Source organism: Petaurus breviceps, unplaced genomic scaffold (genome assembly GCF_028583685.1).
Source record: "Petaurus breviceps papuanus isolate PSGF00001 unplaced genomic scaffold, PetGlider_PUasm1.0 181, whole genome shotgun sequence".
In the NCBI taxonomy this organism is placed as follows: domain Eukaryota; kingdom Metazoa; phylum Chordata; class Mammalia; order Diprotodontia; family Petauridae; genus Petaurus; species Petaurus breviceps.
In genome coordinates this window covers 23,107,959-23,122,516 of record NW_027185784.1, presented here as the reverse complement: position 1 = coordinate 23,122,516, position 14,558 = coordinate 23,107,959, and the positions used below count along the sequence as shown (strand labels likewise).

The 14,558-nt window shown below is 37.7% G+C and overlaps 1 protein-coding gene across 2 annotated transcripts in view; it reads right to left on the bottom strand.

Annotated features, from left to right (window-relative positions):
• Window positions 1-1,105: 1,105 nt before the first annotated feature.
• Window positions 1,106-14,558, bottom strand: part of IFT56 (intraflagellar transport 56) — a 71,381-nt gene continuing 57,928 nt past the window's right edge. For both annotated transcript variants that reach the window (XM_069087326.1, XM_069087325.1), the window contains exons 14-18: window positions 12,701-12,784; window positions 10,398-10,467; window positions 6,498-6,604; window positions 3,921-4,054; window positions 1,106-3,499 (exon numbers count right to left, since the gene is read on the bottom strand). In XM_069087326.1, coding sequence (XP_068943427.1) covers window positions 3,388-3,499; window positions 3,921-4,054; window positions 6,498-6,604; window positions 10,398-10,467; window positions 12,701-12,784 — 507 coding nt within the window. In that variant the 3' untranslated portion in view covers window positions 1,106-3,387. The remainder of the gene's footprint in view (window positions 3,500-3,920; window positions 4,055-6,497; window positions 6,605-10,397; window positions 10,468-12,700; window positions 12,785-14,558) is intronic.

Genomic DNA, 14,558 nt, shown 5'->3' with positions numbered 1-14,558 from the left:
CTTGGGTGTGGATCTGAGCAACAGAAAACTGTCACTGTACTCAGCATCCACAAGCCAGTTGGGAAGTTCTGTTAGTTCTGAGTGATAGAACTGTAGGTTCCCCTTTGAAATGGAATTTCTGCCATGGTCATTCCTCTACAGACTTCAGAGCGGGCCAGAAGCTGGATGAGACCTGGCTTTCCTTCTGGGATCTGAGACGCACTCCTATTCATTGTTCCTTAACTTGATCCTCACAAGTAACACAGGGTAAGGCCCCTGAACACTCTTTACTCTGGAATGCCATCCCTATACTTAGGTACTATTCTCAATCTGCCATGAATTTATGACCTGGAACTCGGTAGTAAATGACAAAGTTGCCAGTTGGCACCTATTCCTATTGAGATGTCCCAAGATGGATTTGGGACTTACTTTTGCCTGGGTATGTGGCCTTTATCCTGCACTGCGTTGCTCTGTGTGGCACACTTCTAGTGAGATCCCATCCCTAGAGTCCACATACTGATCTCTCTCCCTATGCTGAAAGAATGATTCACTGTGACTTTTTCTTGAGTTTTCCCATCAGGGTTTGGAACGGAGCATTTTTCAGATCTGTTTGGAAGGGTTGGAGTAAAGCAGAACTTGCTATGCTTCTTCCAGATATCCCATCATCTTGATTCTGTCTTCTACACATCTCTCCAATGCTACCTGTAGGCCTCGAGCCAAAATGTCCAAATTCCAGATTTGAACACAAATGGGTTGAAGGTTGAAGTATGAGAGACAAGATCTAAGCCATACAGTGTACAATAGCCAATGAAACCAACACTGCAACTTATTGAAGGTGCAGGACCTTCCTTGACCTGCAGAGAATTCTGCCACACTGATTAACCCCGTTACATACCTACCATACCCCAATCCCAGTGAAAAAAACCCCTTCAGTTACTTTTTAAAGTGGAATAACCACTAACATTAAGACTATAACTTAACCAAGTCACAAAACTTTTTCTAGACCCACAAGAACTAATTATGTAATGCTCAGGCTCTTCCCTTAGTGTGCAGCCTAGGAAGAGAGACAACCAATGATCATATACTCAGTCCCCCATTCTCAATAGACCCAATAAAAATACTAAAATAGAAATCAAACAATGAACTTTAATTAAGACATATTACAGTGGGACGCAATAATCTCTTCAAAGTACAAAAATAATTGAAAGATTTCCCTTTTCTATTTGAATATGCTACAATATCTGTACACTGATATGTAATATTCTGATTATTATATGCTGCAAATATTATACTATATTCCTGAGCCTGGGCAACTATACTTTCCTCATGTGATCACAGATAGAAACAATGGTTGCCCAATTTGCCACAGTCCTTTTTCTAGAATTTTCCAAACCATTTCACAAGTTACTATCCTTAGTAGTAACAAAACTGAATGGTTCACTTATGCAAATCTTCCTTTGAATTAGTGTTAACATTTTTAAGCCTCAGCATTTCTTTAAAAAAAATTTTTTTTAATTTGGAACTTTTTTTTGGGGCATGTGTCCCTGAAAAAAAAATATATAATAAAAAGTATTTTAAAAGAGACAATCTGAGCTAATCCCTTAGATATACTCTTATGTGGGTTTGCCATCAATAAACAAGCCACTCAAGCAAGAAAAACACCTGGGAAAATTTTAAGCAATCAGCTATTGACTGGAAGACAAAACTCATTTCTAAGAGTTACAAAAAAAGATTCCACTTAAATCTTTCACGTAGTCTTAAATGTTTCCTAACATTCAAGTGAGGTAAGGATTAGAAAAGTAACCAAAAATTACATTCAAATTCTGTCCAGATGTGCTCTGGATAGAGCCTTGAATGGTGAGACTAGTTTTCAAAAATTAGACACAATATGATAGAAAAGGTGCTTCATTATATGACATATGTAGCTTAATTCTTTAAAATTAAGGTGAATTAGAAGAACCCATTTATTTTCATGGGTAATCAGAATTGACTCAATACAGCAGAAGCCACAATGATGCTAAAGTTAAAAGAAGCTGCATGCAAGCCCTATAGAGAAGTGTGGCTGTACCTCCGGGGGTGGAGGTCTGAAGTGAGTGCTCTTGTTATCTATCTCCCTGGCAGCCAAGAGCTCTTACTGCTAGCATGTTCCCATCCACACTGGAGCCAGGGTAGGAAGATGGGGGTTTGGTGGGGAGCTGGGAATGGAGTGGGTCCTTCCTCCCTAAGTCCCCTACTGATGGAGGGAGCTTGATACCTTCCTCTATTCTGGCTGTCACAGAGAGCTAATTAAGAGCTCCTTTCAAGTCTTGCCTTCTTGGCTTCATCCTACTCATTTCCTTTGGATTTTGGCTCTGGGGTATAAGCCTAGGGACTGTCTCATCCTGCTCTGTGTTGGCTTAGGAATATGAGGCATGAGAAGTCCTAAAACACTTACCATACCTCCAGAATTCATCCATTAGGGTATTCTCACTATAGAGGTCTATACAATCAGCAAACCATGACTCAAATCAAATTGCTAAAATAATAAGACTATATATATATAAACATCTTTGATATACTACTTTTATGAAATGATATTAGTTAAATGGGATGGCTACAAAATAGTATAAAGACTTGATGTAAAGGCATCTTTGTTGTTTAAACTATATGGGGGTAGTAAGGAAATGCGTAAATTTTGTTTCCTGAATATTTTTAGAGGTGCTGGACTCAAGAGTCTCCTAGAAGTGCATACTTCTTTAAAAATACATTATTGATCTTTCTCCTCTGTTACACATAGCCACTAGAAATTCAATCTCTTAAAAGAGTGATTTGTATGGAACTAAGTTATCTATCATGTTTGGGCTCCATGAAGGAGCCCATTGTCACTCAAAACTTAATGCAGTAACTTGTAGACACTGCTCTTCCAGACGCCAGTGATGTTTCATTTATAAAGCTTTCGATGTGATATCAAGCAGATGATAAAATGTGAGTGGCCATAAGATCAGATGATCAAGTGATGGTCATCCTTGAGCATCAATGACCTACAAGCCAGAAGTTATTGCAGTAAGGAGACAGTACCATGGAACTTTACTGTGATAGAGATAGAAAGTAGCCCATACTTTCTCTTTAAAATAAGTTTATGTTACACAGAGTGATTTGAGTTCTTTGAAAGGCACCAATAAAGTCTAAGGTATTATTGCTATTATGATTACACAGGGGCCATAATGTACACTATGGCACTCTGCTCAGTCAGAAAGCTCAGTCTAAGCATGTGGTTCATTGATCTTCAGGACAGTTGAACACAGGAAGAAAATATCCATAAAGATATTATCCATCTTGCCCTCCACATGAAAACTAAACTTCTTTTTTTCTCCCAAGGAGATATCTGGTTCCCTTGAACTTGACTATGATGATCATGATGGCACCATCTCACACAGGAACTCTGTTTTCTTTGGCCCACTTCTTCATGATGCGAATTATGTACTCTACCTGGGTATTACCAGTGCTTCTCAGTAGATGCAACACTTCCCGAAGGGTCTCTCTGAAGAAATGATATTTAAGGAAAAAAAATGTCAATTTCCACATCCTGCTCTCACATGTGCCACCAGTCCTTTTTTCACTTGCTCTGGCTTGGAGAGGTAAAGCAGTAGGTGTCAATCCTGCCCTTTCTGGGGTACTCACAGTTCAGACAGCAAGAGGCAATCTTTAGTAGGGCCTCCCAACCTCTTTGCAGTGCAAACACTATGACCTGTAAGACCTAGTCATGTAAAATTTACGGAAATGTTGAAGCTATTTCTACAAACCTGAAGTTATTTAATTGGTCTTGTTAATCACATGGACACAATTCTTTTTCTAAACATAACTGTAAAAGCGATATGCCTGTTTGGTGTATTAGCCCAATTTTTCATATTATGAGTAATGACTTTATAAGCTTAAAGTGAACAGAGAAGTAGATTACGTACTTGGGTTCTCTGCCAGCTAATATCATTTGGAAAATGCCCACACAGGCACCCCGCTTGCCTTCCCAGTATTCAGGATTGGGATCCAATCTTTCCAGGACATCAAAGGCTTTGGCTGAATAGTAAAACTGGCCCATCTGAACAAAATACAAACAAAAAAGCATTAAAGTGATAACCTGAAAGCCAAGTCTGTCTACAAAGAGCGATTTTTTTTTGAAAAGGAGGAATTTTATGAATTAGATAGGCAGGTAATGACATTTATATGCTTCATTCTTTCCTGTCAGAAGCAGAATTGCTTCAGGTCTATATACATTTTATCAAAAGGAAAAAAATCAAAATTTTGGCATAGTAAGCACTAGTTTTCTAAGATAAAATTTTACTTTCTACCTTGCATGCATGAGGTTGCAATTTTAAGATACCAAATTTCCCACAGACACTTAGTCTATTAGTCTCCTGTTCACAGAAGTGGTTAGTAAATCAATATCTTTTTTCCCCCTTGGATCCTCTCCTTAGTGTTCAGTTATGGAAACACAGTTTTCAAGGCATTGGGCTACTATCAATGTATACACAAAATAATGGTTATCAACAGTATACTGCTAGAGTACTCCTTGAACAGTTATCAAATGCTGTGGGAACCTTGGAAGCCTTGCACTGATTTTGTTATACTTAGGAGCATATGCACAGAAATTAAAGTCTTCTTGATTCCTCATACTATTTTCTGGAGTAGTTGCTTATATTTTTTTCACCAGGACCTAACTCTACTCTCACTTAGGTTCATTTCTAGCAGATGACCTTGACTCTTGCTTTACTTAAAGAGAATACTGAAGTAATTTAATTTGAACTTTCTTAACTTCCTTCTTCTGTAGCTCAACATCTTTTTATATCTTTAGGCATCCTTTCCTTTATTCCTCCTGCTTCTAAAGAAGGGATGGCTCTCTTACTTGCCGAGGCTAGCCATTATCCCTATCCTCTCTTATTCCCTCTGGGATCTAGCTCCACAATCATTCCCACTTTCTCTTAAATCTGTGCTTTCATTGTCTCCACTGGCTTTTTCTCCTCTGCCTACAAACCTCCTTCGTGTCCCCTAAACCTATTTACCTGGAAACCTTGTTGATTCAATAAAACAAATAAATAAGCATGCACATGTACAAGGCATTGTGATTGATACTGGAGATACAAGGACAAAAACAAAATAGTCCCTGCCTTCAGGGAGCTTCCATTTTCCTGGGGAATGAAACGCCTATATGAAACATGCAACAGAGAAGTAAATTCATGGGAATTTGAGAAGGAAAATAATGCATTAACAATGAGGGGAATTTGGGAAAGCTTCATGCAGAAGGCAGTACCTGAGGTGAACCCTGAAGGAAAACGAGGATCCTGGGATATGAAATTGAGGAGGAAATGCATTCATGTAATGGCACACAGACTGTGCCAATGCATGGGAGCAGATACAATGCTAAGTGTGAGGAACAGTTCATAGACTGCCCTGGCTGAAACATGGGGTGAAGGAGAGGAATGTAAAGTTAAGGCCAGATTGTGGAGGGCTTTAGATGCCAGGTTAAGGAGTCTGTATTTTGCCAAAGTTCCATAAGGTTGCTAAGCAGCAATGCCACAAGGTCAGACCTGTGTCTTTGGAAGATTATTTTGCCACTTCTTTGGAGGTTGGAATGAAGAGAAGAGAGAACAGGGAGCTGAATTAGGAGACTATTAAAATAGTTAAGGCAGCTGATAAGTGCCTAATCAAGGATGGTTGGCAGAGTAGAAAAATACAGAGGGTGAGCTGACAAAACTTGTCAACTGACTAAACATGGAGTGTGAGGGAGAAGGAAGAGTTAAGGATGACTCCAAAGTTCCAGACCTGGCTGACTGAGAATTTGGGAGTTCCCACAAAAAACTCCAGTAAATCTGAAGCAGTAGACATAATGGGAGAGATGAATTCTATTTTGGACATATTTAAAGTTTAAGATGCCAACAAAGCATCCTAGAGTTCAGAAGAAATGTTAGTACTGGATCTATAGATCTGGGAATCCTCAATGCAGAGATGATGGTTGCACCCATGGCAACTAAGGAGGGATAGGAGAGAACAGAGTCTTGGGTGATAGCAATACTTAACAGACTGGAAATGGACTATGATGCAACAAAGGAGATGCAAAAGAAACAGTCTATCATACAGGCTGAAGCAGAAAGCCATGTTATGAAGCCAAGGGAAGAGGTAACTCAGAAACAGAGAACAGTCAACATTATCAAAAGCTGCAGAGGAGACAAAGACCTGATTTTAAAAATCACCTAACACTTGACTAAACAGCTAAAAGATTGTTGGTAACTCTGAGAGGTCATTTCAGTAAGGAAGGATCAGCTGTAGGATCAGAAGCCAGAATGTTAGCAGTTAAGAAGTGAGTGACTTTTCGAAGAGGAAAAACCTGGGATGTCACATTCTTCTTCCTCTCCACATTTGTGAATACAAAGCCAATCTAATTTTTTAAACATTATCATCTAAAAAATATTACCTTGTACTTGGAACAATGCAGTAACATTTATCCCCAATTTTCCCTTCAATTTAGCCTGGAGAAAGAAATTCACCTTATAGCAGTCATTAGCAATGAGCTGTAAAAGACTGAAGGACTCCCCTGATGTTTCCATCTTCAGATAGAGCTCCCAGGCTAGTCTTGGTTTTTTATTCATAATATCTGCCAAAATAAGCACAATTTATGCTTTGAAAAGTATATAAATCCCTTTATGAAACAATTTTTCATACCATGGATTTTGTCATGTCTCTCATATATGAGTACACATAATGTCCCAAAAGTTTTAGTGCATTTAAAAAGCAATTAAAGTTAAATATGGATTTTAATCTGTTAAAGCTTAAAGCTGCACTAAGACATTTGGGACTATGTGCTTGCATATATATGTATTTATATATGTGTGTACATTTATGTATGTTTACATATATGTATGCATACATATACACACAGAGAGAAAGTAATGTGCACTTTACTTCTTTCACTAAAACACAGAGTGCCCTATATCAGTATTTACCAGTATTCTCCTCTGCTTAAAAATGTACTTATAAGTCAGTCTTAAACATAAATCTTTTTCCTTTAAATATGTGTATCCTATTCCTCCAGAGGAAAGAAATCCATTTAAGTTAAGATCTTTAATGATCTCCTTTAAATCCACAAATGGTTTGCCCCTTTTCTACCTCATTGTGCAATATGCCTCTACACACACAGTTCCTTGTAGGCTGTGATTATCTTTTTTGTGTTTCATTTCCACTTGTCCCAATCAAACTATAACACATCCTCAGTTCAGCATCCACTTTCCTTAAGAAGCTATTCCTAACTAGGCAGAAGGAAATATTGGTCAAACCCCACTTTAACAAATACATTTAGTCAATATTTCTCTAAATGCATAGATCATACTCAGAGCTTTGTAATATATTTAACTACTTTGGGAAGAATTTCTGTGTGCTACTAGTCCTGGGATTATTCTGGGAAGTAGCTCAGAGGAGAAAGTGTATCCTGTAAGAAAACTACTGCAGTTTTCATTCCCTTTCTTAATCAGGAACAATTCTTTCATCCTTCTCACCTTTACTCTGCTTTTACTATATTTTTTAAATCACATCATTTTTCCTCAATTTCCATATCCATACTAAAAAATAATTAAAAGAAAAAAATCTAAAACATTGTGTTTTTATTCACTAAAGCAAACATCAATGAAAGTGCCTGACATTACAGTTTATTTGAACATTTGTTCGCAAAGTGGGCGAGCCGGTTGCACATTGTCGGGAAGTCCAGCATGCATTGGCAGGAATTTCAGTGTGTAATGACTTGTTTACAATACAATACTATATGGCTACATGATGCAATATTGCATCATCAAAATTTCTATGCAGGAAAAAATCCCACAAATTTACAATTTACTAAATTTAAGATGTGTCATTTCAAAATTATATATTTTTTTGAAACTATGCAAATTTCAGAAACTGTTAAAAGGTTAAAGAAAGTAGATTTCCAGGGAGGCACTGAGTAATTTTTTTTTAAAAGGGGCCGGGGTAGGCCAAATAAGTTTGGGAACTTCTGGTCTAAATAGAAGGTGTGATGCACTTTGGGCCATAAGATTTATTTTCTAGTAATAGCTCTACAACTTATTGTATGGTCTTGGGAACCTCTCTTGACCTTTGTTGTTTCCTCACATAGAAATTGAGAGATTTGTACTAGATGCAAGGGTCCATAACCTAGACTTAACAAGGATTTAAAAATTTCTTTGATAACTATATTTCGATATTAGTGGTTTCATGGGGCAGCTAGGTGGCTCAGTAACAGAGCAAAGGTCCTGGAGTCAGGAGGACCTGAGTTCAAGTCTGACCTCAGACACTTGACACTTACTAGCCATCTGACCTTGGGCAAGTCACTTAACCCCACCTGCCCTCCAAAAAAGCAAAAAAAAAAAAATTAGTGGTTTCACTTGTAATCCTCTATTTTCATGCATTTAAAAACATGATTCTAGCCCATGAACATAAGCTTCATCAGGCTGCCAAAGGAGTCCTTGACACAAAAAAATCCTGGATTTCTAAAGTCTCTTCTAGTTGCTATTGTTCAGTCATTTTTCAATCGTGTCTAACTCTTTGTGACCCCATCTGGGATTTTCTTGGCAAAGAGACTGGAGTGGTTTGACATTTTCTCATCTAGCTCATTTTATAGATGAGGAAACTGAAGCAAAGTTAAATGACTTGCCCAGGGTCATACATAAGTGTCTGAAGCCAGATTTGAATTCATGCCTGGTACTTTATCCACTGTGCCACTAAGCTGACCCTTTCTAGCTGTAGGAGTATGATTATAAATATTTACCAGTTTAGCTTTATGTGTTTTTTCCCCTTCATTTTCAAATGCTTAAGTTCTTAAGAGTATAATCAGGGGCGTCCAGGTAGCACAGTGAGTAAGAGCACTGGCTCCAGTGTTGGAATGACCTGGAGATCGAATCCCGGGCTCAGATACTCAGCACCACACCCAGAAATAACTGGCCATGTAACCTTGAGCAAGTTACTTAACCCCGATTGCTTTAAAAAAAAAAAAAGAGTATAATCAGCTCTCAATTACATTCAGATTATCTGAACTACAGATTACGCCATGTCCTAAGAGTCATTCAACTAGCTATATTCCCTTCCCTATATAATATTGGGGTGTGGTTCCCTCATTTTCCTAAAGTTTACTTCTCTAGATAGTGTTTTTTTTAAAACTTTCACAAGGCCCTACTGGTCTGCCTTCTCTCTTCTTCTCTTTGTGTCACTTGGCTAGCTCTGAGAACTGTAAACTAAAGAGGGATAAGAAAAGCAGTGGTTCTTTTATCACTATAAAGAAAACTTGTGATGATCTTTTGATAAAAAGTAATGCCCGCTATTTAAAGTCCCAAGTTTTACCAATTTCTTCTTCAGAAGGCCCTAACAAAGTGCCTTATTTCTTTCTTCCCTATAATGACCTGCTTATTTATCAGCTTCTGCCAATGACTGGTGAATAAGCAGGTTGATAATATAGACAGTAAACATTTCTTTCATTTTACCAATGCAGGATCACTATCTTATGGAAAATAGAGGCATGTGCAGGCTACATAGTGGCTATTTTTGAGAGGCATTTTTCACCCTTTCCAATGGAATTTTCAGGAATCCATTCATTATGGTAAAAATTAGCAATTAGGGGCGGCTACGTGGTGCAGTGAATAGAGCACCGGCCCTGGAGTCAAGAGAACCTGAGTTCAAATCCGACCTCAGACACTTAACACACACAAAAAACTAGCTGTGTGACCTTGGGCAAGTCACTTAACCCCAATTGCCCTCCAAAAAGCAAAAAAAAAAAAAAAGCAATTAACTGCTAGGAACAGTTTAATCTCATAAGTGCTAAAATGGCAAGGGATATTACAAATTGAGGCTTTACACCCTTTGGCAGGACAGGAGGATTCAATGGCCAACTCTGAAATCTAAAACAGAATAAAGCTTCAATTCAACAAACATTTACTAAGACTGACTACGAGGTGCAATGCTAGGTACTGGGGCTACAAAAACAAAAAACAAACAATTCCTTTCCTTAAGGAGTTTATCTTCTATTTGGGGTAGTAGAATTTTAGGGAAGAGTCACACCTCCTCCCATTTTATATCTAAATAGTTTCAATGAGCTGCCCAGGATCACAAAGGAATTAGCAGATATCCTGACTTCCAAGCTATTGCTATTCTCAGCACCTCAAATAAAAGGGCATAATATTGGTCAGTGCCTTTGCTGAGAAGACTGGCTTACAAGGCCACCTGTTCAAATCAACTTAAACTCTAAGTATCACTTGTCAATCGCTTGCTTCAAGAAGTTCAAACTACACAACCCAAAGAAAAACACAAGTAGAAGATGGCCAGAGGGCCTGTCAGCTGAAAGGTTACATAATATGAACAAGCTGAACAAGAGGGCTCCTGTGTTACATTTAAAAGAGGAAATAACTCACAGCATCGTGCTAACCAACTGAGGTAAATGTAGTCATTTTTCATCTTCTCACTCTGGATCAAAAGGAACACCTGAGGGGAAAAAGCCAGGATGAAAACCAGGATGCATTTCCAACAAAGATAGATAAGCCCCCATCAGCCTGCTTTGTTTTGAGATGCTATACTGTTTTCTATCACCAGAATCCAAGAGCTGCTCAGGGAAAATGACGGAGGAGAGGTGATGAGTTAAATGGTTTACAGCAAGGATTTTCAACTTTCTTTGTTTCCTGACCTGCTGACTTTCAAGAAATCTTCCTACATCCTCTATTCAACAGGAAAGGAAATAAAGTTTAGAGTTTACCATGGATATGCACATATGAAATAAAAAGATAGGAAAGTATATATATATATATATATATATATATATATATATATATATATATTTTTTTACCAAATATTTCCCAGATGCCCCTTCACAAGTTTTACACATTCCCTAGGGGAAAGCATACCCCATATAACCTAGGTAATCCTTGGTTTAGAGTGTGAGACTGAAAGTGACCAAAGATATCCTAAAGCTGACTAGGGAGACAAAAATCAAGAGGACAAAAGTAATACCTAATAATCATGTTTACAATAAATTAAGAAATGTTCCACATAAGTGACTTGCTTCAGATAACTGAAGTTTAACCCCTTGTAGTTACCAAATTCTACTTTAACCATTTTTATGGCAATCTCTCTGACATGTATTCTGTATTCTTTAGCTTCTTAAATAGAAAATGAAAATAATATCTCTGCTTGACGATTCAAGATTATCATTCTGAACCTTCATGATAAAATTATGTACACACACACACACACACATATATAGTTATGTGATTTTATTCTTTTTTGTGTTTTTCCCTCTCTCTATGTGAGCTAATAGGCCATTGGCCATCACTTTTCATAGTTACTGTTTAGTCTCTGGTCTGTTTAAGCCTGTACCTTCCTCCAGATATGCTGAGGGTTAGGAAACTAGTTAATAAAGCTTATTAAGAATTGTATTATAGATATAATTAAATAAGTTCAGGAGAGGCTATAGGCATCTCCTATAGGACTTAGTTGTGACAGCTATTTTCATTTTCGTCTGCAGTAGGAAGTAGTAATGTTTTCAGTATCCCAGGGCTAAGTGACTAGTATTGCCTAATAATCTTTTTTTAAAAAGTTTGAGAATCTAGTTTTCAAAGTAGACTTTTGACTTAAATTGTTGAATGTTTCCTTCATTGGAGTACTGCTGAGTCGGTTGAATACATTTTGCAAAATGTGCTAAAGTTTTCCAAGAATAGGTCTTGTCCTACTTTTGAGAAAATGATATATTTTATTTCTCACAGAGAAAATTGGATTGCTTTACTAGCTTCAAAGAACACAACAGGGCCATTTCTACGGTACCTGCAACCTCATTTTATACAGGGTGTTTCTCCCAGCAACCACATGAAAATAGCCACATTATGAGTGTGCCAAATGCCAAATGATCACTAATGCTTTATCAAGAGTGCAACTCTTACATGACTGTTGATAAGGAAAGTTGCTTGACACTATGAAAATGAGGTAGATAAAACTACTCTTGTAATAAATTTATAAACTCTTCAGAGGTAGCTGGATTGCTTTATTCAGAATTCAGTTTAACTGAACGTTTTTGATCTATCATCTGAAGGTTTTACAATCTACTGTGTTCAGCACTACACGTACTGAATATGTATACTATTCAGATTGTAATGAGGCTAAGGAAAGATCCAGACAAAGTTCTTGAGGAAAATATGAAAATAGCAGAATAACTTTTAGCTGGGAAATTAGTAAAGGCTTCATGGAGAAGGCGATACCTGCAACTTGAAGGAAGAGATTTCAACAAGTAGAGACAAGAAAGAGATGCTCTAAGTATTGGAAAATGCCTCAGGGAATAAACAGATGGGGGAAGAATGAAGAATAAGTTAGGGAAACTAGTCTAATCCAACTGAAAGGCAGAATTATATAGGTATTCAGAACATAGTGCTTTTTTCTCATATATTTTCTTTCTTTTTTAAATTCAATTTTATCTTAAGCTTTACATTTTCTCCCTTTTCCCCTCCACTCATTGAGAAAGCAAGAAAAACAAAACCTATTACAAATGTGAATAGTCAAACAAAACAAATTCCCTCATCAGTAATGTCCAAAACAAAATAAGACAAAATAAGCCTCAATCTACACCAAGTCCATCACCTCTCTATCTGGTGATGGGTGGCAAGTTTCATCATGAGTTCTCTGGAATTGTGGTTGTCCATTAAAATAATGCTTTTGAAAAGCAGATACCTACCTCCTCACCCTCACTGGTGTTTCCTGTGGCAGCTTTGGCTTGTGCATAATTAAAGTTAAAGGTGTCATCATTGTAGAAATAACTCTGAAAAACAGTCCAAGCACAGATAATTCAGAGCATTATTATATTGAATGAAGTGTCAGAATAAGTTATGAAAAGTAATAGAAAAAGAGCATATTTATGAATTCATGAAGCACCTCTGAGGCATTCCCCCAGTGATCCAGGCTGGAAAATGAATTACTCTTGATATCCAACTCCCTCTTCCCAGTGCTCATCCTGTCATTTTTTTTTGTAATATTCATTACACAACTTACTTATTCTTCTCTTCCTATTCCTTCTCAATGCCACCACTAAGTCCTCACTGCCTCATGCCTGTACTACTGCAACAATCTCACCTAGCTTCTGTCAAGATTCAGCTCAAAGCTCGCCTTCTGCTGAAGGACTTTCCCACCCCTCTGCCTTGCATAGCCCTCCCCTGTCCCTGTCACACACCCTCAGTGTCTTTTCTCTGAGATTCCCTTCCATTTACACAGAATGTTTCTTGTATATACAATTTTATGCATGTTATCTCCCCCACTGGAATATCAGCAACTTGAGGGCAGTAGGGACTGTGTTTTTGTCTTTCTTTGTATTCCCAGCACTTAATACAGTGCCTAGCATGTAGTAAATGCTTAATAAATACTTGCTGATTGATTGATGCTAATATATATATATATATTATATATATATATAAAATATAGTCAGTTTTTTGTTGCCTAATATACTCCTGTGTTTTATTTTCTACTACAGAAGCTAGGTGGTAATTCATAGAAACTCTGGGAAAGCAGGGACTATGGAGCAGGAGATGCTAGTCTAGTTCCCTAGTGTTTAAAAAAAAAGAAGTCCTAAGCCTCAAACTCAAACTGATTTTCTTGTTCTAACCTCTCCTCAACCCATCTAGCCATCCTACATATTACTTTCACATCTGGTTCCCTAAATACCATTTTTACTCTGCTACCTACCTGCCCCCACTCCTCCCCTTAACTCCAAAATCTTCAGGGCTACTCCACTGCCTACAGGAAAATTGTCAGCTACCTCAACCAGACATTCAAGATCCTTAACAATTTGGAGGAAATTACTTCTCCACTTCTATCTTTCACCTGTTTACAACTTCATCACATCATCCTTTTAAACCAGAAAAACAGGTCTATTCATTGCTTCATTCTTGTTTCCAATGCTCTTCCCCTCCTCTGAACTTCTTAGGTAAGAAAGGCTGTCTGCCTCGAAGCCCAGTTCTTCCTAAATGTCCTCACCCACAATGAACATCTGTGACACTGAATGTCACGCTTTGGCATGTTCATGTGCTATATTTCTACTTAATTTTTTAGGTCCTAGCTTCCTAATTGGATTGAAAATTCCTTCACAGTAGTGAGCTGTTATACCTGTTTTACAGTATTAGATCCATGCAGACAGTAGGCATTCATAAATGTTGTGCTTGTGGACAAGGACAGGATAACTAGGTTATGGGTGGTAGCTGTCTTCTAAAAAGCTATTCATTATTTGCGTGGGTGAAAGCTTGAGGCTGTGGAGAGATACACTGATACTCTGAGGTATAAGGATGGGAAATAAAACAAGAGTTTTGTGAACAGGTTGTTAATGTCTCTGAAGCTTCAGGTAACTCAGGGAGCTGGGAAGAAGAGAGAAAGAAGGGATGTAGGCACTAATTGAGAGATATTGCAAAACAGAATCACTAAGGGCCCAGCATCTAATTGAATATAAAGGAGAGAGTAATGCTCTAAAATTTCTGGTATGGCAGTACATAGACATTAATCTAAATATCTAATAATCTAAATAAAAGGTACCAATGAGGCAAGACTAC